Here is a 22,954-nt window from a genome sequence, read left to right as displayed (position 1 = left end):
GGGACACCGTGATGGAGGAATTTATTACTACATTTATGTTATTTGGTTCAAGTTGGGATCACTGCTATTACCTCCCAACTTGAGGGGGAGAAGTACAAGAAAAATGTATTTTATTCTATATGTTGTGGTAAGTTTTATGTGACCAAAATATTCAAGAAAAGGGGATCACAAAAGACGAAGTTTTTGCATCTATGAAGAATTGTATTTGTCAATAATATTTGTTTCAACAAAAGAAATTGAAGACCAATAATCATTTTTATTGCAAGTTGAAGTTATAAACTACACCTTGAGGGGGAATGAGATTCAAACATACCTTATTCAAAGATTCTTTTGTCTTCTTGAATTCACGAGTCATTATTCAAATACGACAAATGTTTGGACATTTTATTTCTTCAAAAACTTTTTGTTGGTTCGCAATATCCGAACGATGCTTCTATTTAAAAATCCATATTTCTGGCAACTTTATTTTTTTCTCTCGACACTCAGTGAATATTGTTTATGGTTGAAGAACAAACTTCTTAGTAAAACTCCAAATATTGTCTTTGTTCAAATCGCCATCTTTTGCTATTTCACAACGTTTGAATGACACTTTTGTTTGGATAGCCTTCATCGTGTTTGCCTTTTCTATTTTGAGAGCATGTTCAAATAATTCCCTTATTTGAACAATGGTACAAGCATTTTCTTTGGATTTTTTGTTGTATTAAAATTCTTTAAAACTTATCATAGTCTTTACATTGTTTGTTATCATCAAAACCATGGGAATGGAGATCTGACATTTTTGTTGAACGTTTCACTTTTTTTTATTTTTTATTTAGAGACAGTTTGTGCTGCCAAAACAAAATAATATGATAAAAAAATCCATAGTAAACAACGAGAAAATTAATTATGGTGTTTAGTGTTCACATTAAAATAGAATAATAAAATTTTGTGAGTAATAAATAATATTGAAACAAGAGGTGGGTAATCACAAAATACTTTTCCTATTGGAACAATAAAAAAAAATATTTTATATCATTTTTAACATTTTTTAAAAGGCAACAGGAATCAAGAGAAAAAAAATTTCCACCCCAAAAATAACACATACACCTATTTTTTTTAATCAAATAAAAAATTATGTTAGTAATTTTTTCCTATGATTTCCCATTAATACAAATGTACCCTTAAGTGGTTTTGTAATATGAAATGCATTTTCTATACTTTTCTCCTTGTCCATCTCATTTTTGTCCAAGTTTGTAGAGAAAGTAGATTCTCTTGCATATCTTCCTAGTGCATGACATTTTTTTGTCTAGTATTAGAACTTGCATCATCCCACTAGTTTCACCTAAATCATGGACATGTCCTATGTCGTGTGGGGCAGCATTTATGACACAAACGTGGTTATGTCCTCCAAGTATCAACATCTAGTCCAAAACCCACGAGCAAAGTCAAAATTTGTACATCTAAGATTTTAAAGTTGTCGATATAATACATGATATATAATAAATTTATTTTGTATTTTTAGTAATTTTAATCTTAAGATAAAATCATATAATATAAGATATTAAATGCACGAGCTAATATGTATATGACTTTTGAGTCCTATATATGAAAAGAAATTGCGCTAGGCCAGTGAAGAACATTTTGAAACATTTAATCGCTGTCTAGTGTCCTAGTGAGACGGATTGATGGTCAAGATGGTCCAGTGTGAACAATTTTACTCGTAAAATCGATATCAACGGATGGGATCTCGTGTTTCTTGTACGAAGGAAGTGCACCATGCACGAACAACGATCGCGAGCCCGCGAAGGGTTGCATTGGAAGTGCGAGAAGAGGCCTAAGGAGGCGAGGAAACTCGCGTGCCCCTGGGCGTATTATTTCATCTTTGTCGTCTTTCCCGATTGCTGTTTACTGTCTCTTTTGAGAAGCTCCTCCCCCTGGTTAGGGCTTTCCGAAATGTCGCCGGATTAACGTTTTCACCCTCCTATCATACTCCGCAGGTATCCTCCTAATCCTTTTACTATCGCCTGCCGATTTTTTACTCTCTCTTCGCTTCAAACATCAAATAGCAAAGAGAATGAGGAAGAGAAGCCCTAAGCACTGAACGAGCAGTACTTTCTGTTTTTCCAGACAGCTTGATTGATTTCATATTTGTTTTAATCGACTGGCGTCTGACTGGGCTGCTTGATAGACTTGGGAAGGGCTTGATAGGGTTTGATCTTTGATCCTTTTTGTTGGTCGGAAGATTTTGCCATTGTATTGGTATTTGGTTGTTGCATAAAGTTTGTTTGTATCGGAGGGGGAAATATAAGATAAGTGTTTGATGCTGTGGCGGCCTTCCCAAGTATTAAGGTCGTGCAGGCGGGACGTTCATGGCCAATCCTGGCGGAGTGGGGAGCAAATTTGTGTCTGTGAATCTTAATAAATCTTATGGTAGGAACCCCAGTTCGACATCCCATGCCTCCATCTCTACCGGGACGCGATTTCGGCCTGCCAGTCATGGAAGTGGTGGTATGGTGGTACTCTCGCGGCCGAGGAGTAGCATTTCTGGAGGTCCAAAGACGGGTCCCCGGCTTTCAGTTCCACCCCCCTTGAACTTGCCATCATTGAGAAAGGAGCACGAAAGGTTCGACTTGTCAGCTTCTGGTGGTTCCGGAGGGTCCGGGCCTGCAGGATCTGGATCCGGACATTCCACCTCTGCCATGAGATGGACGAAGCCTGGCTTTTTGGAGAATGATGAGGCTGTAGCATCCCATGATGGTGGGACGGTAGGAGCCTCTACCTATATGCCACCTGCTGCTCGGGCTGCCCCGACAGCTAGTTCATCTGCAACTGTCATCTCAGTGGGGAAAGCTGTTCTTTTGAGGGGAGAAGACTTTCCGTCCTTACGTGCAACCCTGCCCTCAACTTCCTCAGGTCCTAGTCAGAGGCAGAAAGATTTACCAAAACATAAGCAGAGAGCAAATGACGAAGTATCACATGAAAATCTGGAGATGTCAAGTTCGGTATCAGAGCTTCATATGCGACCTCAGATTCGTTCTTCTCGCCTCACCATGGGTCCTACTTCTGAGGACAATGTAGAGTCATGTCTCAAGTCGTCAGTTAGTTTAAGTGTATCTGAAAAAGCACAAAAACAAGACAGCTTATTTTCGGTCCCACTTCCACTTGTCAGGTTAGCTCACACATCTGATTGGGCTGATGATGAACGTGATACGGGTCATGGTGTTACTGACAGAGAAAAGGATCATGGATACTTGCGAGGTGAAAGAGATTTCAATATACCTAAGCCTGGAATCTCACATAATCTGGGCAATGATTTTAAGGATGGTCGAGTACCTCGTGATGTTGACAATGGGAGGGTCTTTTCTAGAGGTGATACTTTTGGGAGAGACGTGAAAACACCTAGTAGAGAAGGACGAGATGGCAGCTCATGGAGGGCTTCACAGCTTCCAAAAGATGGGTTTAACTCAAGAGACATGGGAAGTGACAGAAATGGGATGGGTGCAAGGTCTTTCAGTTTCGGTAGAGATATGGGCAGAGATAATACTGTCAAACATAATGATTCAACATACAGGGACAATTCTCGTGATGGTTTTGGCAGTGCTTCTTATAATTCCCAGGATTCTAGGTACTTGAGAAGAGAGTCAAGTTATGGAAATACTTTGCAAAATGGAGCTCATTCTGCCGAAATATTTGGCAACAAGGGGAATGGACAGAATAGTGGTGGCCGTTATGGGGACTCCATTTCCAACCGGTTCCGGAATGATGTAGTTCATAGCAGTTCAATGCCCAAGGGTTCTTTTTCTTTGGGAAGTAAAGGGTTTTCTGTCAATGATCCCATACTAAATTTTGGTAGGGAAAGACGCCTGTTCTCAAATGCGAAACCATACATGGAGGACACTTTGGGGGCTACGGGCTTTGATGGAAAGGATCCTTTTTCAGGAGGTCTTGTATTTAAGAAGAAGAAGGATGTGAAACAGACAGATTTCCATGACCCGGTTAGGGAATCTTTTGAGGCTGAACTTGAGAGAGTACAGAAAATGCAAGAGCAAGAAAGGCAACGAATTGCAGAGGAGCAAGCTAGAGCCTTGGAACATGCTCGAAAGGAGGAGGAGGAGAGACAGAGACTGGCAAGGGAAGAGGAGGAGCGAAGAAGAAGGCTTGAGGAAGAGGCTAGAGAAGCTGCCTGGAGAGCAGAGAAGGAGAGGCTTGAGACTCTAAAGCAAGCTGAGGAGCAGAGAATTGCCAGAGAAGAGGAAAAAATGAGGATTTTTTTGGAGGAAGAGAGGAGAAAAGAGGCTGCAAAGCAAAAGCTGTTGGAGTTGGAGGCAAGGATTGCTAAAAGGCAGGCTGAATCTGCAAATAATGATAAGGTCGAGGAAAGATTGACCCAAAGAGATGTCCAGAGGGTAGCAGATATCGGTGATTGGGAAGATGGGGAGAGAATGGTGGAAAGAATCACTAGTTCTGCCTCCTCAGATTCATCTGGTTTAAACAGGCATTTTGAGACAGGTTTGAGATTTCAGTCTTCGAGGGACGGGAGTAATGCTTATGTGGATAGAGGGAAACATGTCAATTCTTGGAAGAGGGATGCATTCGAGAATGGGAACAATTCAAATTTAGGTTTACACGATCCTGACAATGGTTACCGCAGCCCAAGGCGAGAGCAATTTAACGGAGGGAAATCACTGCCGAGAAAAGACTTGTATGGGGGTCCAGGTGTCATGCCTTTGAGGAAAGGAGGGATGTCAGAGCCTCATCCAGTGGAGGATTTCCCTCAATTTAGAGGGCAGCGGTGGAATGCTCCTATAGAGAATGACCATTACAGTAGAAACTCAGAATTTGACTATGAATTTTCTGAGAATTCCATGGACAAGTTTGCTGATATTGGCTGGGGACAAAATCGGTTGCGCAATATTCCTCATTCTCCTAATTCAGATAGATTTTATCAGAATCCAGAGGCTGATGGGTTTTCATCATTTAGTAGGTCTCGCCATTCCATGAGACAGCCTCGTGTTCTCCCTCCTCCATCAATAGCTTCTATGCACAAAAGTACCTTCAGGACCAACCCCGACCGTCCTGATTCTTCAGCATTTTTGGATGATGAAACGAGTTTCCCTCATGTGGCTGGAAGAAATGAAGGTATGGCTCAGATGGGCTATGAAGGTGAATATCAGGAGAAACTTATGGAGTCTGGAGTGGTAACTTCATCAGGTCATGAGCAATTCAAACCGCATGAGCAGGCTGCTGAGAAGCATGCACTCAGATGTGATTCACAGTCTTCTCTTTCTGTCTCAAGCCCACCTAATTCTCCTACTCACCTCTCCCATGATGACTTGGATGATGCTGGAGGGTCACCTGGTTCACATGCTGTTGTTGAGACTGAACAGACTGCTTTTTCAGATAATAATCAAGTTGTATCGGCATCCAGAGATGTGCAAGGAAATATTTTAATGGGTTCACATATAGTATCCCCTGGGGAAGATGAAGAGTGGACTATTGAAAATGATGAAGATTTACAGGAGCAAGAAGAATATGATGAGGAGGAAGACGGTGGATATCAGGAAGAGGATGAAGTGCATGAAGGAGAGGATGAGAATCTTCACCTGTCCCATGAGTTTGCAGATTTGCACTTAGGAGAAGAGCACAGTAGATCTAACAAGATTGATCAGTTAGTTCTTGGTTTTGATGAGGGTGTTGAGGTCAGAGTACCGAGTAGTGAGGAGTTTGAGAAGGGTTCCCAGAACAATGACAGGACAATTCGAATGCAAGAGGCTGGGGCTACTGTTGGCTTAGTTACTGATAGCCAGAGTTTTAAGACTGACAACAGTTCTACTGAAGGAAAGTTGGACAGCGGTGCTAATTTGTTACATGGCATTGAAAAGACATTTCAGGATTTGGTTATCCAGCCTATGAGCAGTGCTGAGGCCTTGGACACTGTGGAAGAACATATCAGCTTCTTGCCGCCTCAACAACATCCTGTCACATCTTCTGTTAGCTCAGCATTGGCCTCCCAATCGGTTCAGCCTGTCTTATCCTCAGTTGCTTCTGTTCCAAGTCAGACTGAGGTCCCACCTGTTAAACTGCAATTTGGTCTTTTTTCTGGGCCTTCTCTCATACCATCCCCAGTTCCAGCAATACAGATTGGTTCTATTCAAATGCCTCTTCATCTTCATTCTCAGGTAGGTTCCTCCCTCACACAGATTCATCCTTCCCAGCCACCTTTCTTTCAGTTTGGCCAGCTGAGATATACATCTCCTATCTCTCAAGGGATTTTGCCATTGGGTCCTCAAACCATGTCCTTTTTACAGTCCAGTGTTCCTGCTCACTATTCTTTGAACCAACAAATTGGGGGGTCCCTCCACAGTCAAACTGGAGACGCTGCAGTTGGAGCCTCTAATTTGACCAATAATGTTTCTTCTGTGCTTACTGATAATCAGACTGGCCTTGGTCCAGATTTCTTGGACCAATCTCAAGCACATTCGGGGAAGGAGTTGAGTGAATCACAAATGACAGATAATACTGAGAAGGAAGCATCTAACTGTCCAAGCCAAGTTGAGAATTCTCATTTCGATGAAAGTAAAGCGCGAACCCATTCAACCTCTCAAATTGGAGATCAAGCACCACATGATAAAACACAGAGAAATAATTATAGATCTGATGCTAGTAATGGAGAAATACGAGGCCAGTCTTCTTGGTCTTTTTCAAGTGATAGAGTTTATAATGGTTCCAGGGCTCCGGGTGCAGCTCCTGCAAGTAAGGGAAAGAGGCTTATTTATACGGTAAAAAGTAATGGCTCCAGATCTTTAGTTTCACCAACATCTGAAGCTCCACTTCCAGATTCTTGTGGCCTCCAAAGGAAGGTTCGTCGGAATCTTCGGCGAACTGAGTTTAGGGTGCGAGAGAATGTTGATAAGAGGCAAGCAGAAGGATTGATTTCGTCACGCTGCCCAGGGCAGGAAGAGAAGTTGATTTCAAATGCAAGAGTGTCTGGAAATTCTGTGAAGGGTGAGGGTAGGAAGGATGGCTTGTTAAATAAACCAGTAAAGTCTGAACCAGGAAGCTATCAGACCTCAGGTTCTTTTAATGTACGAAACAAAGATTCTGAAAGCAGGATGGAGAGAACACCAGTGAGAGATGCTCCTTCAAAGAGGCATATATCTGCCTTAGAGGGAAAGTCTAACATTAATGGCAGCTCAGGAGATGATGTCGATCCTCCTCTGCAAAGTGGAGTAGTTCGTGTTTTCAAGCAGCCTGGTATTGAAGCTCCAAGTGATGAAGATGATTTCATTGAAGTCCGCTCTAAGAGGCAGATGCTAAATGACCGCCGAGAACAGAGGGAAAAGGAATTTAAAGCAAAGTCAAGGGTCATTAAGGTAAAATTGTTGTTCAATTTCATTCTATAAATTCCACCATTTAAAAAATCTTGTCTATTGCATGTCCTGCAACCATTACGATAAATTTGATTAATTTATTTTTTTCTTTGACTTAGGCACCTCGAAAGCCACGGTCTGTTCCTCAAACTACGGTCTCTTCCGGCTCAATTAGGGGAACATCAGCTTCTATGGGTGGAGACATGTCAAGTTTGCATTCAGAATCGGATGCAAAAGACGGGCGGAACACAGTTAATGTTGAAGTGCCTGTTGTCACTGCTATTGCATCTCCACCACTGCCTCCTATTGGCACTCCGACATTGAGTACAGATGCTCAAGCCAGTATCAGATCTCTCAATATCAAGTATGTTATTTCACTCTGATGTTATAATCATCTGTTCATTCTTTTACGATTTCTGATTTGCAAGCCTTCTTCTTTAGGTCAATTCAGGCAGGTCCAACACCTGTCATATCCAGTTCTGGAGCAAACTTTATACCAATCTTGCCATTTGAAACTAAAACTTCCGTTATGGAGAATGTTCCTACCTCTTTAGCTCCTTGGGCCAATCCACGCATTAGTCAGCAGGTACATAATTCTATTTCTGATAGTAGGTATTTGTCATGATGAGTTCGTTTCTTACTCTAAAGATCTTCCAGCTGTTATAGGTGCATTTTAATCTTGTTTCTGACAGATAATAAGTTGGAAATAAAGAGTTGGGCATCCTGATTTGGCGTTTTGCCCTTTACTTCCACATTTATGACTGCATATTTGATGTAGTTCAGTTTCTCAAACTTCTACTATAAATACCTTGAATGGATACCTGCTTCTTACTTCTATTTTTGATCTTCGTGCTCTATTTTTTTATGTATTAAGGCATTTTTCTAAAGATTCGTTCTTTATCTTAAGGTTATGGATGCCATCGTCTTACCTTTCTCACTTGATGAGCCAATTCGTTAGTAGCCCACTTATAGGCCATTCAGACCCACAATCTAAATGTTCTGTGGATTGTCCATGATTTGAAAATTGAATGGATACATATGATTCTACTGGACTTTTTATTTTATTTTCTATTTTTTTTTTTTTTTTGAGATGGGTGAAATTTTATTTCAAGGGGCCAAACAAAACTTAGGAGTAGGATCATTAACAATGAGGGATTGGATGGATGCCCCTTCCTTAGCAAGAGTGTCTGCAAAACTATTGGATGACCTTGGATCATAAAAACCAATCACAAGACAAATTCTAATGGATTGATGAAGACCCTTTTGTTAGTTATATATTTATTTATTTAAATATTGTATAAAATTTATTGAAGAGAAAAATATGGGGGAGGAGCCCTACCAAAAAATTGACTTATTGGTTATAAACTTTAGACATCTGTTAATGTTTTTTTGATCGTGTGGTTAGGCTTGCTTGAATTTCTGAAATCTTTGATCCCTGCCCATCCAAACTGACTAGTTAATTTTCTGGTGATGTTGGTAGCTTTTATATACTTCGAAGGTAGTTCTCTTTTGAAGAAAAAACTGTTGACAAGATGGTTTTAGTTATTTGTATGTTTATGTGTGTGTGTGTATTTTTTTTTTTTTTTTCATAAAGATGTATTTATATAAACAAGAGAATTACAAAAGAGGAGGGAGCATATCCCTGACAATAAGCGATTGTAGGGTAGTTCCTTGCTTGGCAAGCACATCTGCTGCCGAATTAAGTTAGTTCTTTTCAGAAGAAATAAGTTCTATTTACAAGATGGTTCATATCATTAACCCTAATTGTTTTGGTCAGATATTATATCTTTGGATTCCTTGGAATATTTGTTTCTTTCATCTGATTCCATGAAATAATTGTTTCTTTCATCTTTATGTTTCAGACAGAAATCATAAATTTGGAATCCATTGATAGTATTTTCTCACATCATAGAAAACACTTTTGACTTAGTGTAACATTTTTTTATTTTTATTTTTTCAGGTTATGGCCTTGACTCAGACTCAACTTGATGAGGCTATGAAGCCAGGCCGATTTGATGCAAATGTTTCTCATATTGTTGACCATGCAAATGTTGTTAAGGAGCCCAACAAGCTGTCGACTTCATTACTGTCACAAGACAATAAACCATTCTCCTCAGCAGCGAGCCCTCTGAACTCCCTTCTTGCAGGGGAGAAAATTCAGTTTGGTAAGATTGCAATTTTATAACCAAATTTGGTAACATTGCAGTTTTATAACAAAATTAATCATTGCATCTTTGAAATTGAATGAACTCCTTTTGAATAGTTTAACTTGTTGGCTGATTTAGGTGCTGTCACATCTCCTACAATTCTTCCACCAAGCACCTGTTCTATTACAAATGGAATTGGACCACCTGGCTCATGTAGGTCACAGGTTCCAATGGAGCACAAGTTGTCTGCATCAGAAGCTGGTTGTTCTATATTTTATGATAAAGAGAAGCACTCTGGTGAATCTTGTGCTCAGCTGGAAGACCCAGAGGCTGAAGCTGAAGCAGCTGCTTCAGCTGTTGCTGTTGCTGCTATTAGTAATGATGAGGTGGTGGGGAGTGGTGTCTCTGTCGCAGATGCCAAAAGCTTTGGAAGTTCGGATGTAGGTGGCTTGTCTTCTGGAGGTGGGTGTTTACAGGAAAACCAAACGTATTTCAAATGCTCTTCACAATTGCGAAATATAATTTATGTTTTTGCTTGAGTAGTGCTGACATATCAATAATAGTTCTTTTATGGGAAGTAATTTTGAGAATACACAAACGAATAAGGAACTCCATGATATAGATTGGGCTGTGTGTGCTGTCCTTCTGATTGAGTCAATAAAAAGTTGGAAGGAGTAAAGTTTCATTATTAAGCTTCCCACCATTGTCATTCCATTGTCATTCCATTGTGAATGCAATCACCATTATTAAAAAAATACAGAGGAGGTAATATACTTGATTTTTGGGTAGTCTTTTACTTTTTGACTAGATAGTTTGAGTCTTCTGTTTGATCCCAGGATAATTCTCGTTCTTGAGTGGTGAAAAGCAGGAGGAGGATTATACAAGATCCTAAAGAGCTTGGGAGAAATTTGAATTAGGATAAAATTCAGTCTTTATCCAACGTTCTGTTTCACCTCTAAAGCTCTCTGGATATGCAGTATTGGTACAAATGTTCTCATTTTGACTTCCATTGAATGCCTTGGTTTTTGAAACATTTTTTCACTAGTTTGAAAAGAAGTGGAGAATGTTGGTTCTTTCTGATTGTTCAGTGGAAACATATTAGTTTTACTCGTGCATGATATTGAAATATTGAACATTTGGCAGGTGGTTCTGGCAATCAACAATCATCAAATCACTCGAAGGGTGAAGAGTCTCTTACCGTAGCTCTTCCTGCTGATCTGTCTGTTGAAACTCCATCTTTATCTCTATGGCCTCCTTTGACTAGTCCGTCAAACACTTCTAACCCTATGTTATCCCCATTTCCGAGTGCGCCACCTTTTCCGTGTTATGAGATGAACCCAATGTTGGGTGGCCCAATATTTGCATTTGGGCCTCAAGATGAATCTGCAAACACCAAATCACATTCTCAAAAAGGTAACATATCAACAACCGGATCAATTGGGGCCTGGCAACAGTGTCATTCTGGTGTTGATTCTTTCTATGGCCCCCCAACTGGATTCAGTGGCCATTTTATCAGCCCTCCTGCAGGAATTCCTGGAATGCAAGGTCCACCTCACATGGTGGTTTACAACCATTTTGCTCCAGTTGGGCAGTTTGGGCAGGTGGGATTGAGCTTCATGGGAACCACTTATATTCCTTCTGGAAAGCAGCCTGACTGGAAGCACACTCCTGTCTCTTCTGCTGTTGGTATTAGTGAAAATGGCATGAATAGTATGAATATTGCTTCAACTCAGAGGAATACTCAGAACATACCCGGCCCTATTCAGCATCTGGCTCCTGGATCCCCTCTTTTGCCAATGGCTTCTCCCTTAGCCATGTTTGACATGTCGCCTTTCCAGGTGAATAACATTTTGATGCCCATTTATTGTTTTATAATTTTAAACTATTTTCATTTTTTAGGAGATAAAGAAATTGTAGATTCAGCCTTTAGCTTCACGGCCACATGTTGGATTCTCTGTGAGTTGGAAGTCTGATAGGTGTTTGGTTTATGTTTGGTGCATTTGTGTGCCTGACATTCAAATTGATAAAAGATAGAAAATAATAACTCATCCATCTGTTTGTCTTTAATTCTACGTTCCTTTATTGAGTATACATTTATTGACAGTGTTTTTTGGAAGATTTACGAGTGATTGGTCTAAGGACATGCATACCCCATACTTCTATTTGTTTCTTTCTACTTGTGCTATTTGGTTAAGGCTCGGTACAGATGGTTCTTTCTGGCCAGGGGAGAACTAAGTTACCTCAACCAGTGCACATTTAATTTATTATTTGACCTTGTCAGCTGAGCTACTAGGAGGAAACTCTTGTTTTCTTGTAACCTCATGGCAGTTATTACTTTTTCATTTCTGACTAATCTTGTTATTTGCTTTTCTCATTTCTTAAACATGATTGAGGCTGACCCTTCTCACTCTGTTGTTGCTGATAACTGCTGTTAGTTTATTTGTTTTATTATTAGGTCGTCTTCTACAATTTTCTTTGCATACTTTCTGATCTAATATGCTCAATTTCAGTCGTCTGCAGATATGCCAATGCAAGCACGCTGGGCTCACATTCCTGCATCTCCCCTCCATTCTGTTCCTCTTTCGATGCCTTTACAACAACAAGTGGATGGAGCAGTTCCGTCTCAATTCAACCATGGATTGTCTGCGGACCCATCAACTGGGGAAAGGTTAAACGAGCCTAGAGCTTCAACACCACATGAAAGTAATAGAAAATTTTCTGCAGCTGACTCGGCGTCACAGTTTCCAGATGAACTTGGTCTTGTGGACTCGACTAATAACAATGGTTCCCATGTATCAACAAGTCGGACAGCTTCTTACAGCTCCACACATGGGTCTAGCAGCAGGCCTCTGAGTGCTGCTAAGAGCTCATCAAGAAGCAATGTTGCACATGCCACCGAGAGTGGAAATATCACTGGCAACGCTAATGGGAACAGCAGCAGTGGCAACAGCCAAAGTGTTGATGCTACATATAAATCTTCAAGTTCTCAACAACAGAGTTCATCTTATCTTCACCCTATTGGATATTTGGATCAAAGAGGCAGTGGGACTTCTCAGAAGAGTAATTCTGCAGGCGAATGGCACAGAAGGGTCGGATTTCAAGTAAGGAGCCAGACTGCTGGGACTGAGAAAAACTTTTCTGGGTCTTCGAAGATGAGGCAAATTTACGTTGCAAAGCCGGTTGCAACAAGTGGCCCAACGACAACGAGGTGAATTTTCAGAACGAGAGAATATTTGGATGAGGAAGGCTGGCCTGAAATCGAATTGATGCGCTGCGACGTTGTTTAGCTTGTTGCTATTTTTGTTGGTGAGTGGGACTTGCTGAGTTGTTTTGTCAATGGAGTGGTTTAGGGAGCACATAGGTGTTGTATAAGAATGGTTTTTATGGCTCGCCTTTTTATTATTATTATTATTATTGATATTTTTTGCCTCCGGTGAACAAAAGAACTCTGTTTTCAGGTGCAGTTGATTTCTAAATTGATAAGTGTTATTCTCTTATTTGTTTTTTTTTTTTATCTTGTCGGCCATATGGGAGAAAGCCTACGTTTTTGCCATTTTAGGCAGAGAAGGTTGTCTTGTATTACAAGAATTGATTCTACACCAAGGTAATTTATTATTTTATTCCGATAAAAAGTTGCAAAATTATTCATTCCTCTAAAATATTTGCAGTTTACATATTTCTTATTACAAAATTTCTGTTACTTTTATATGTAGATTGATCCAATACGAAAAATTATTTAGTGTGAAATATGTGAAATATTATCTTAATCGTTTGATTATGATTAACGACTATCTCAACTGTTTGTTCAGTGGTTATCTCAGCTGTTCAATCACGATCAAATGATTAATATAACCGTTTTTTATGTTTTGTACTAAATAGTTTTTTGTATTAGATCAATCGTGTTTTTATCTTATAATTTTGTTATATTTTTCTAAGGATAATATTACCTGCATACATTCTAAAAAAAAAAAAAATCCTAAAATAGGAGAACTTATCCTCTAAACTCCTACTTGGAACTGACTCCTAGGATTCTCTTGCTTAACTCTGACGCCAACTATAGCTCTCCTTCTATAGAGCTCTAAATTGAAAGTGAAAGTGAATTATTTTTTGTATTAATATGTGCAATGGAAAATATAATGATTTTTTTTTTTTTTTTGTGTATTGTGAAAAGTATAATTGAAAGTATATAAGAAATTTATTAATAAAATACTCTAATAGATTTAGTTTTTATAAGATAATTTTTATTAACATTTTTATTAATAAGTTATGATAGATTTTAACTTGTTTTAATTAATAAATAATTAAAAATAAAATTAACTTTAATTATTTAAATAAATATAGAGAAATAAAAATTCTTAAAGAAATTTTAATTTTATAATATCCAAATGCTTAGTCAAATTTTTACTTTTTTAATATCTAAAATTTCACTCTTAAAATATTAATTAAATATAATATTAAAAATGATAAATTTATGTAAATAAAAAAGAGGGCCTTAGTGCATCTCTCAACCTCATTTTGGAGCATTCTTTCAACAAAAATATATATAATAGGGCTTAGTTTTTGAAAGCCTGAGAAAGTCTGAACACCGCAAAACACTGGTGGATCATACCGTCTTAGTGACGCTCCATTTCCCCGTCCTGTTTCATTCAAAACTCAAAACGATCCTCTCAAACTTGAGGGCGGATACTCAGTTCCCTATAATTGATTCTTCTGATCAAATTTAAGGATAGTCTGTTGGCCAGAGAAGAAAGGGTGTCTCTGCAGGTAGGGTTTCTAGTTACGTCCCTGATTTCCTCTCAGTTCAACTTAGATTCTTACTGATTCTTCTTAACTGAGCTGAACTCTTCCTGCTTCTGATATTCCCCTCGAGTGTCACTTTTCAGCACTAATTTAGCTTCAACCTAAGATCTGCTGGAACCGGAAATCCTCAAAAAATAACTATCTTTCCGACTTCATTGCATTTATTTTTTGACCTCCTCATTAATTGTCTCAGCAGCATCTTTGAACAGAGCTTTATTTAGACTACTACCTGTTCTGCCAGAAAATCCAGAAGCCACGAGCTTCCTACCATAATTAACGGTCATTTGTGCGTGATGTCGGCCCGGCTTGAAAGACGTTGAATGAACTCTCTTCCTGAATGACCCTGTGTAACAGCTAACGTCAAGATCCTTGGATCATGTTCTCCTGAGGAGTTAATGCTATGCTTAAGAGTGTTGAACTGCTTCATAAATTATTATGAATTTCTCTGAATATCATGATGATGTTAGGTGATAACAAGCATGTTTAGCCTTTAGGGTTTTGGTTTTTCTTAATTTATGGGAATTTCAATCTCGATTTTTTGAGAATTTATGACAAAAAAAATTTGGATTTTTTTTAGGTAGGTTTTCTGGAAAAGCGGATGGATATCTTTGGGAAGCGAGTGTAAGACTTGTAACAGTGAGTTCATAGCAAGCAGAACTATGAAACAGGCAGAATTATTTTTTTGGGTTGCTTATTCATCCTCATGTCACTCCTAATAACAACTAAGTGATAAATTGCTTTGAACACAAATAGCTGTTGTGCTACATACTTACAAATTGTGATGACAAGATAATAAACCTTGAGCGATTCTTTTCTGATGGTGGAACTATGTCCATATATTTATGATATCAATATGAATTCATGGCCAAATACTAGGCATGTTTGATATGTTTTCTTTGCTCCTACATTATTTAGCATATGTAGCTCTTTTCTGTTACTTTATTATTTACATATACTCGAACACTACACTTCAAGATGTCAAATATAATCATATTTCAGCTTGTCGTTGTCAGATGTGCAAGTTGCAAAATGCCGAATGAAAATGATGCTTTAAAATAGCTTTAAAATGCTTTCTAATTTCACATCTTTCAAAACAAAACTTTGAATTGCTCTCTAAATATAACTCATTTCTTCTCCCCTTGAATACCAACACCATCTCAAGAAGTTCAAGAACCTATTGCAGACTAAAAGTTCTTATAGTCTAGAAGACAAATACTACACTTAAAGAGAGGGGCTATCACAAGCCTAGGTAAAGGACACGATAAAATATAGAAGGAGTTAGGATTAGAAAAGAGTGGTTATACAGAGTAATATTCAGAATCAACAAAAAAACACTAAATAAATGAATTTCAATAGAAAATAATGATAAAAATTACTAAGTAGAAAAACTTGGATCAGGAAGTATGGGGTAGGGGGTGTCTTGGATTTTTTAGATGGCTTCCCTGTGTGAAAATCTGAGGCATCTCAGCCCTCTGAAAATCTGAGATGCCTTGGCCAATATGCAAGATGTCATAGCAGAACATCAATCCCTGGTCTGGGAACAATTTTTCCCCACTCATAACCTGCCAGACACGAATAGATGCCAAGTAAGGAGATCAACCCAAGGAACTCATAAAATAAGAGAGTTTAATCAAATTCAAAATAAGAAAGGGCATCTTATTTCTCAGAATAAAGTCTGTACCATATGAAGTTATAAAATGTTTGAACAAGAACATAGAAGTGTCCCTAAATTCAAAACTGACAAATAAATGAGTTCCAAGACATAGCACAAGACAAATGCAAATTTTTTGTCTCACCAAATAACAAAGAGCTCTCTTTCTAGTTATATATAGATTAAAAGCAGGCTGGAATCAAGCCCAACCAAAATTAGCTGCACCCAACTTTTTTTTTTCTTTCAAAAAGTCACACTTTTTACAAGAATACCGCGTGCGTTATTTTATTTATGACTATATCATTATCTCTATTTTATCATTAAAATTCAATAAGCTTAGGCAAAGGACCTGTCCCTCTACCTCTTCAACTTGGTGGCTAATCATTACCTCTCCTCAATGGTATACATGGCGAAGGACCTTGGATGACTGGGCCCAGTGGCAGGACAATCTGAATTCGACATTCCCCTTTTATAATATGCTGACGATATCCTCTAGTTCTGTGAGGGCTCAATTGATCAACTCAGGCACATCAAGGCTCTGATTGGGCTCTTTGAAATTTCATATGGTCAGAAAGTATCATCCCCCCCCCCCCCCCCCCCCCCCCCCCCCCGCCCCCCCCCACGCTCTTTGACTACCAGCCCCACAAGGGCCTTTGGATTCCTATGATGGAAAGGATCAAGCATAGACTTGCTACTTGGAATGGTCGGCTCTTATCAAAAGCCGAGCGCGTCACTCTGTTGAATTCATGCATTTTTGGCCTTCCCAATTACTACCTATCCTTCCTCCCCTGCCTCGGTGCTATCCATCAACAAATTGAGTATTTGAAGCGACGCTTCCTTTGGCGTGGGGTTGGTGATGGTTTCAAGTATCACCTAGTTGGATGGAAGGACGTCTGTAGACCAAAGTCTCATGGTGGTCTTGTCATTTGTCCAATCTGAGACATGAATTCTAGCCTCCTATTTAAATGGCTTTGGGGATTCAACTTTCCCACCACCACTCTTTGGAAAGACATGGTTGCCATCAAGCTCCGGTTCTCCTCCCCTTGGTGGACATCCGGAGGACCTCGACGCCACCTGTCCCCAATTTGGCGTAACCTTTTCCTCCTCCTCCCATTGTTCCAGTCCGCCATCAGTCACTTGGTTGGTCACGGGTGGAGCATTGCCTTTTGGAATGACTGGTGTACAGGCCCTCGCCCCCACTAGGAAACCTTCCCTTCTCTCTTCAACATCAGTCGCCACCCCTCTGCCTCGGTTGCAGATTGCTGGAATTTTCACCCCTGTCGTGGCTTGACGGGCCAAGAATCTTTTGACGTTTGCAGCCTCCTTAACAGCCTCAAGGACGTCAAGCTCCAGTCCCACATTGATGATAGACTGGTTTGGAAGAATTCTGACAATGGGATCTTCTCAGTTTTTTTGGCTTTCCTACTCACATTGGGCCTTTCCCACTCGGCTGAACCTCACCCATCAGTGGTGGCGTGGAAACTCTCTGGTCCACCCTAGATCAAATTCTTCATTTGGCCCGCCCTCCACAATAAGATCCTCACCACGGATAGTCTAAGTAAGCTGGGCAATTCGCCCTACTACTCTCTGTTGGAACACTAATGAAAGCATCTCCCACATTCTCATTCATTGCCCATTCGCCTAGGAGGTCTGGAATCACATCCTCGACAACATCGGCATCCGTTGTTGCTTCCCTCATGACCTTCATGGTATGTGCAACATGCTTCAGTTGGAGCCAGTCTCTCGAAGATGGGGAAGATTCTATTCTCTACTTGCCTTGCTTTTATTTCTTGGAGCATTTAGATTGAGCGGAACAGCCGGCACTTTCAATGCAAATTCTCCAATGCGGTTGATGTCTCCTCCCGCACCGCTAGTCTATTTCCTCTTGGCTACACACTCGGAAAGAATTTTGTACTCTCGGGTGTCCCCCTGGCTATTGGAGTGCCTTTGTGTTGATGTCTGGGCCTTCTAGCGCACCCCCCCCCCCCCCCCCCCCCCCCCCCCTTTCAGGGGCGTTGAAGCTCAATTTTGGTGGTTGTTCTCTAGGTAACTTGGGCCCTGCTACTTTTGGACGTGCTATTCAGTTTGCTGATGGATCTTCCTTGCCTCCTACTTTGGCCCGCTGGGTGTCTCCGATTCAACCTTAGCCGAGCTCATGGCCCTCCTTCAGGATCTCATCATCTTCAAAGACCACTTCTCTGGCACTTTCTTGATTGAAGGCAACTCTTCCGTGATGATCTCTTGGTGCTCTGCCTCCTTCTTGGAGCCCCCTTGGTGGCCTTGGTCTATTTTTGGGATATCCATGACATTTCCTCCCTCTTTTCTTGTTTTTAGACTCATGTACGAGGTCTGCTAAGTCCCTAGCAGACATTCTTGCTAAGGATGGGGTTTCGCTAAAGATGGTTGTACCTGGGTTACTTTTGTAATTTTTTCTTGCTTTGTGCTTATCAATAAAGCTCAACTTAAAATTAAAATTTGATAAAAATAAGAAACAAATTGAAATGAACAATTGGATGAGAAATAAATTTAGAGCAAGAATAAATCTAGTCATAAGTCATTTGATTTAAATTTAAAATTGGGTGCACCTAACTTAGATGGAATTAGGTCCATATTTCTTTTTTCCTTATATATATTGAAAGGTAAGAGAGATTTTATTAAGAGGGGGATGATACAAGCACTTCAATTAGCATACAAGAGTCCCATCATTGTTACAATAAATCAAATAAAGACAATTACAGAAGAACAGGATAATCATCTTTTAAAATAAGGATTCTGTGATGATTAAGTTCCAGTTATATTGTTTTGTTGAGATGGATTGGGAGTGGTAGTAAATTGTGGGATTTCCAGTTTAACTCTAGTTAAGGGCAGACCGGTCTTGTCAGCCAAGATGAAAAAGAGAATGAATGGATAATGAATTAAGTAAAAACCCATTAAAAATTTCTAAAATCCCTAGGAGTTCACTAGAGTTCTTGAGATTTTTCTTATTTTTTTTAGTAATTTTCTAGAATTTCTAGATTTTTTTTAGATTTTGTGGGAGATTTCTGGATTTTGTTTTTGATATTTTGAGAATTTCTGGAACTTGTGGGAAGTTTTCTGAATTTTCTGGGAATTTTAACCTTGATTTTTGAGAATTTGTGAGACAAAATTCTGGAAAAGTGAATGGATATCTTTGGGAAGTGAGTTTAAGATTCGTAACAGGTAAGTTCATAGCAATCAAAACTATGAAACAGGCAGATTTTTTTTTTTTGTATTGGTTATTGATCCTTGTGTCATTCCTAATAACAACTAAGAAGTTTCAAGTAAGGAATTATCAATACTGCTTAAATATAACTCACCCATGGCCATCCTTCCATTTTAAAACTTATTTGATTTTATATTTTTTTTATATTTTCATTTTCTCTCCAGTGCATTGGCTGTAAACATGAAAAATTCTTTTGGTCTCCTCTGTACAGGATGTAGTTCTATTCAAATACTTTGGTACGAAGGCAGCTCATACTGAACTCTTGAGAGACCCTTTCTGCAGAGAGCGTTTTGTGTAATTTCCCATGGTTGGATTTTGATGAGTATACTCTGTGGATATCACAATCTAGAGTTTCAAAAAAATAATTAGTACTGATTGAACCACAATCTCCACAAGTAAGAAGTTGATCAAGTTTGGTGGAGATGAGGAGGTCTGTGTAGGAGTTCTGGCACTGAAATGAGCAACAGGCACTCTGTGTTCTTGTATTAAACCAAGGCAACATAGAAAGTTAAATCCTTGTACAGATCCAAACTCTCACTCTTTTAATAACTGTTAAAATAAACAAAAAGGAAAATAGAACTACTTAAATGGGTGAGCAGGTGCATGCAATTGATGTTCAAGAGGTCATATCATATGGTGATGATCTCCTTAAATTGCTAAAGAGCAGAAAGGACATTGATGGCTTGACACAGTCAATTCAAGGAGCGAAGTTACTTCTATCTTCTTGCAACACAGATTACTCCAACGTTCAAAATCTTCTAGAAGGTTTGTTTAGTTTCCATAGTCTGTTCTCTTTCTTTTCTTGTTAGTTACTGATTGAACTTATTTTGAGTAGTATGCAATGGTATAACTGTCAAATCTACTGTTCAAAAAAAAATATAATTGTCAAATCTCTTAGGAAGGAGCTCGGTAACTTTTTCTCTCTTATACCAATAGTGCAATAGTGAAGCTCTAGAGTTATCAACTTATGAGTCTGGGCTTGCCCTCATTTGATTTAGGTGGAGTGTAGGATCCTTTTGGGGTTTCATTCATGGTTCTTGAAGTTAAACAACCTATTAGCAAAGACTTCAGGATCTGTAACTGTTGAATTGTCAGTGACTGTGTATAGCATCAATATTTGCCTGACATCTCAGTTCCAGTAATCTAACATCTCAACAAAATTTGTGTCATTATGGCAGTGAAAATACAGTTAAAAGCTTTTTACAGAAAATTGACAGGTCTATTTATATCAGTTTTCAATCTACTCCATAACTGAAGTGGAACAAGTATATCTTCAGAGAAGAGATTGATTAGAATACCAAGAAGTGCTAAACACATTCATATAATATTAAATTAATTTAGTTCTTGTTTCTTTTAATCTGGACCTCGCTTTTCATATGCTGCATTATAAATCAGGTCCCATTTGGAAATTAATTTTCTGAGTGAGATGTCCTATACACTCTTAACTACAAGTTATGTAAATATTCAGATCTCGAATGAACTAGACATGATAGTTGCCCTTAAATATTACTCTTTTGCCAAAGGGATCTGACTGCACTGCTGTGAACTGTTTTTGCTTCTCATTGACTGTCAGAAGTCAACATGCAGGATCCACTGAAAGAAAGCTCAGAATGCTTCTCAATCAGTGTGTAGAGAATAGAGATTTTTCTATAAGCTTAACCAAAATGAAGACAGTTCCATGATTTGTTCCATTTATTCATTATTTTATTGGTCTAGTTTTCCTATGACTGATCTATGAATTATTTTGAAGAGAACCAAAGGCAAGTTGAAACCTGTACCCAGGAGATAAGCAAAGCCAGAGATGAATCAGACCTGGAGCCTGTTCAAAGGGATTTGGCAGACAAACTCCTAAAGGAGAAAATACTTCTGGAAGAACTAAGATAAGTTCCTCCTTGAATATAAGTCCATTTAACTATATGCAATTTCTTTGCAACTAAGGTTTTGTTTTTCCATTTTACATCTGCACAGCAGTCAATGACGAGATTGAGGATCTTGAAAAGCAACGGGTTTCTGTAGAAGAACGCAAGGAAGCTTTAAAGAAAGCAATGAAAGAGGAATTAAGGCTACAGTTATGTGTCTGCCACCCAGTCTATATTCCTGTATTCAATGCTTTTGATTTAGTTTTGAGCAAGCAAAATCTTTTCATTCTAATCTTGTTTCCTTTTCTGTGTGAGAATTCTTTGGCTTTTAGGTTTGGTATTCTTCTCTCTTGTTTGCCACTGCGTTACTGCATTTGCCCCTAGTTTCTTATTTTTTTTGGAAATTGAGGGCATTTTAATGGTTCTTGAATGTGAGGGTTTTTCATGTAGGGTGAAAGTGCTACCACGTCAGTCACCTCTTAAATGCTATCTGTCTATTCTGTAAATTGTCTGAATGCTTTAGGAATTATCTCGAGTAAGTACCCCTGCGCCATTCACCGGCCTGTATTGACTTGGGTGATTATAATTAGAGATGCTAGTCTTAACATTCCTCTAATGCATTGTAGTGGCCTGGACACATCATAGTAATTGGACCTTTGTCTTGTGCATTTTCTTTACTTAGTGCTCCATATTCGATTGCACCTAGAAAAGAAAAGAAAATAAACCTAAACCACTTCATTTTCTGAAGCAGAAAGCTGTTGTCTATGTACGCCTCCATGACAAATTTGATCCCAGATCTGAGTGATGAAAGCAAGATTTCTGGCCGTATCCTTTCTCCTGTCTAAATTGGACAGAAGTTTCTTGTGTCATTTTTCATTTGCTGCTTCATTATTTTGGCCATGCAACTTTGGTAATGCTCCAGCCCATTCATTTGTTGATTCAGTTCCAGAAGCTGGCTCCTTAAAAAGAACTGCAGATATTGTGGATCGGGATAAAAAGAGGATTGAGAAATTTGAATTTGATCCCTTGAAAGCCTCCTCCTCTGAGATTTGTAACACTCTCTGGAAAGCGATGGACCAGTAGCCAGTTCTCTTGGCTACTTGAAGCAGTGGGGAGTGGTCAAAAGTTGCATTTGTAAGAGTGGTTAGCTGTTGCCCATGTTATATAGTAGCATTTGACAATTGTTGTTACCAAGCAACCTTTGCTTGAAAATCATTTGACATTTGCTGTTATGTTCATACTGGCCTACTGGATATGTAGAAACAGATGGTGACAGCTCTTATATGTATCGGTGGTTTCCTTCACGATAACACAACTGGGCTTCTAGCTGCAAGACCTATCAGGTGTTTGTAGCATTTTTTTCACATTCTGTCGGGGAAAGATGAGTTGTTTTCTCTCAAAGCCTGATATACGATGTTTTTTGTGGTAAGACTTTTCAGTTTCCATACTGTCCAGTAGAAATGGAAGTGGTCGAAGAAACATTCTGCGGGTGTCAGCCTACAAGGTAATTTACTTAATGTATCACTTGGTGTGCAACGTCAAGAAATGAGGTTTGATATGCCTTAAAATGTGATATTCTTATGTCTATGATGCCTGGTGTGGACGCTCTCAAGTCATTTGGTTGCTGGGACTCTTTTCAAATCCAAATACACCAACCTTACCCAGGTAATGAACTTGAAAAAGGTTGGATCAAATAGTTAAAAAAAATTTAATTTTGAAAATAAAAAATCAATGGCAATTTTCGTTGTGATCGAATTTGATATAATTGGTTGGTTCAATTTGATTTTTATAACATTAGTCATGACTCAAGGAGGGATAAAAGATGGGTGGGTTAAATGAATTCACTGGCTTCCGTCGAAAAAGCAGGCCGGCTGAAATTCGAATCTTCTTTTTCAATTGTTATCTCT

General features: G+C 39.0%; 2 protein-coding genes across 7 annotated transcripts; both read left to right on the top strand.

Moving 5' to 3' along the window:
- The first annotated feature begins 1,878 nt into the window (after window positions 1-1,878).
- Window positions 1,879-12,993, top strand: LOC137949073 (uncharacterized). 2 transcript variants are annotated; one of them, XM_068795345.1, is made up of 8 exons: window positions 1,879-6,158; window positions 6,288-7,352; window positions 7,469-7,713; window positions 7,791-7,935; window positions 9,310-9,514; window positions 9,635-9,958; window positions 10,640-11,334; window positions 12,007-12,993. In XM_068795345.1, the coding sequence occupies exons 1-8, from the start codon at window positions 2,349-2,351 to the stop codon at window positions 12,706-12,708; spliced, it is 7,191 nt and encodes a 2,396-aa protein (XP_068651446.1). In that variant the 5' UTR covers window positions 1,879-2,348; the 3' UTR covers window positions 12,709-12,993. The 2 variants fall into 2 exon arrangements, with proteins under 2 accessions (XP_068651446.1, XP_068651445.1); XM_068795344.1 differs by having other exon boundaries at window positions 1,879-7,352.
- Window positions 12,994-14,085: 1,092 nt separating this feature from the next.
- LOC137948303 (kinetochore protein SPC24 homolog) lies at window positions 14,086-22,591 on the top strand. 5 transcript variants are annotated; one of them, XR_011111619.1, is made up of 8 exons: window positions 14,086-14,260; window positions 14,874-14,932; window positions 19,400-19,953; window positions 20,939-21,069; window positions 21,156-21,256; window positions 21,799-21,872; window positions 22,024-22,390; window positions 22,487-22,591. XR_011111619.1 is itself a non-coding variant. In XM_068794344.1 (7 exons), the coding sequence occupies exons 3-7, from the start codon at window positions 19,776-19,778 to the stop codon at window positions 22,128-22,130; spliced, it is 591 nt and encodes a 196-aa protein (XP_068650445.1). In that variant the 5' UTR covers window positions 14,086-14,260; window positions 14,874-14,917; window positions 19,400-19,775; the 3' UTR covers window positions 22,131-22,468. The 5 variants fall into 5 exon arrangements, 3 of the variants coding, with proteins under 3 accessions (XP_068650445.1, XP_068650443.1, XP_068650444.1); XR_011111618.1 differs by having other exon boundaries at window positions 22,478-22,591; XM_068794344.1 differs by lacking the exon at window positions 22,487-22,591 and having other exon boundaries at window positions 14,874-14,917; window positions 22,024-22,468.
- The last annotated feature ends 363 nt before the right edge of the window (window positions 22,592-22,954 follow it).

The sequence above is a fragment of the Aristolochia californica genome, unplaced genomic scaffold, assembly GCF_029961685.1.
Source record: "Aristolochia californica isolate CCGP_79_NKW_82.1479 unplaced genomic scaffold, dmAriCali1.0.hap1 SCAF_13, whole genome shotgun sequence".
Taxonomy (NCBI): domain Eukaryota; kingdom Viridiplantae; phylum Streptophyta; class Magnoliopsida; order Piperales; family Aristolochiaceae; genus Aristolochia; species Aristolochia californica.
Note: the sequence above shows the minus strand (reverse complement) of the source record. Positions and strands in the feature narration are given on the sequence as shown.

Excerpts from the sequence above, each read along its gene's own strand:
- LOC137948303 (XM_068794343.1), top strand. The coding sequence starts at position 19,776 with ATGGGTGAGCAGGTGCATGCAATTGATGTTCAAGAGGTCATATCATAT. Across the intron at positions 19,954-20,938 it reads CGTTCAAAATCTTCTAGAAG|AGAACCAAAGGCAAGTTGAA; the intron begins GTTTGTTTAGTT and ends ATTATTTTGAAG. Across the intron at positions 21,873-22,023 it reads TGAAAGCAAGATTTCTGGCC|ATATTGTGGATCGGGATAAA; the intron begins GTATCCTTTCTC and ends AAAGAACTGCAG.
- LOC137949073 (XM_068795344.1), top strand. The coding sequence starts at position 2,349 with ATGGCCAATCCTGGCGGAGTGGGGAGCAAATTTGTGTCTGTGAATCTT. Across the intron at positions 7,714-7,790 it reads ATCAGATCTCTCAATATCAA|GTCAATTCAGGCAGGTCCAA; the intron begins GTATGTTATTTC and ends CTTCTTCTTTAG. Across the intron at positions 7,936-9,309 it reads ATCCACGCATTAGTCAGCAG|GTTATGGCCTTGACTCAGAC; the intron begins GTACATAATTCT and ends TTATTTTTTCAG.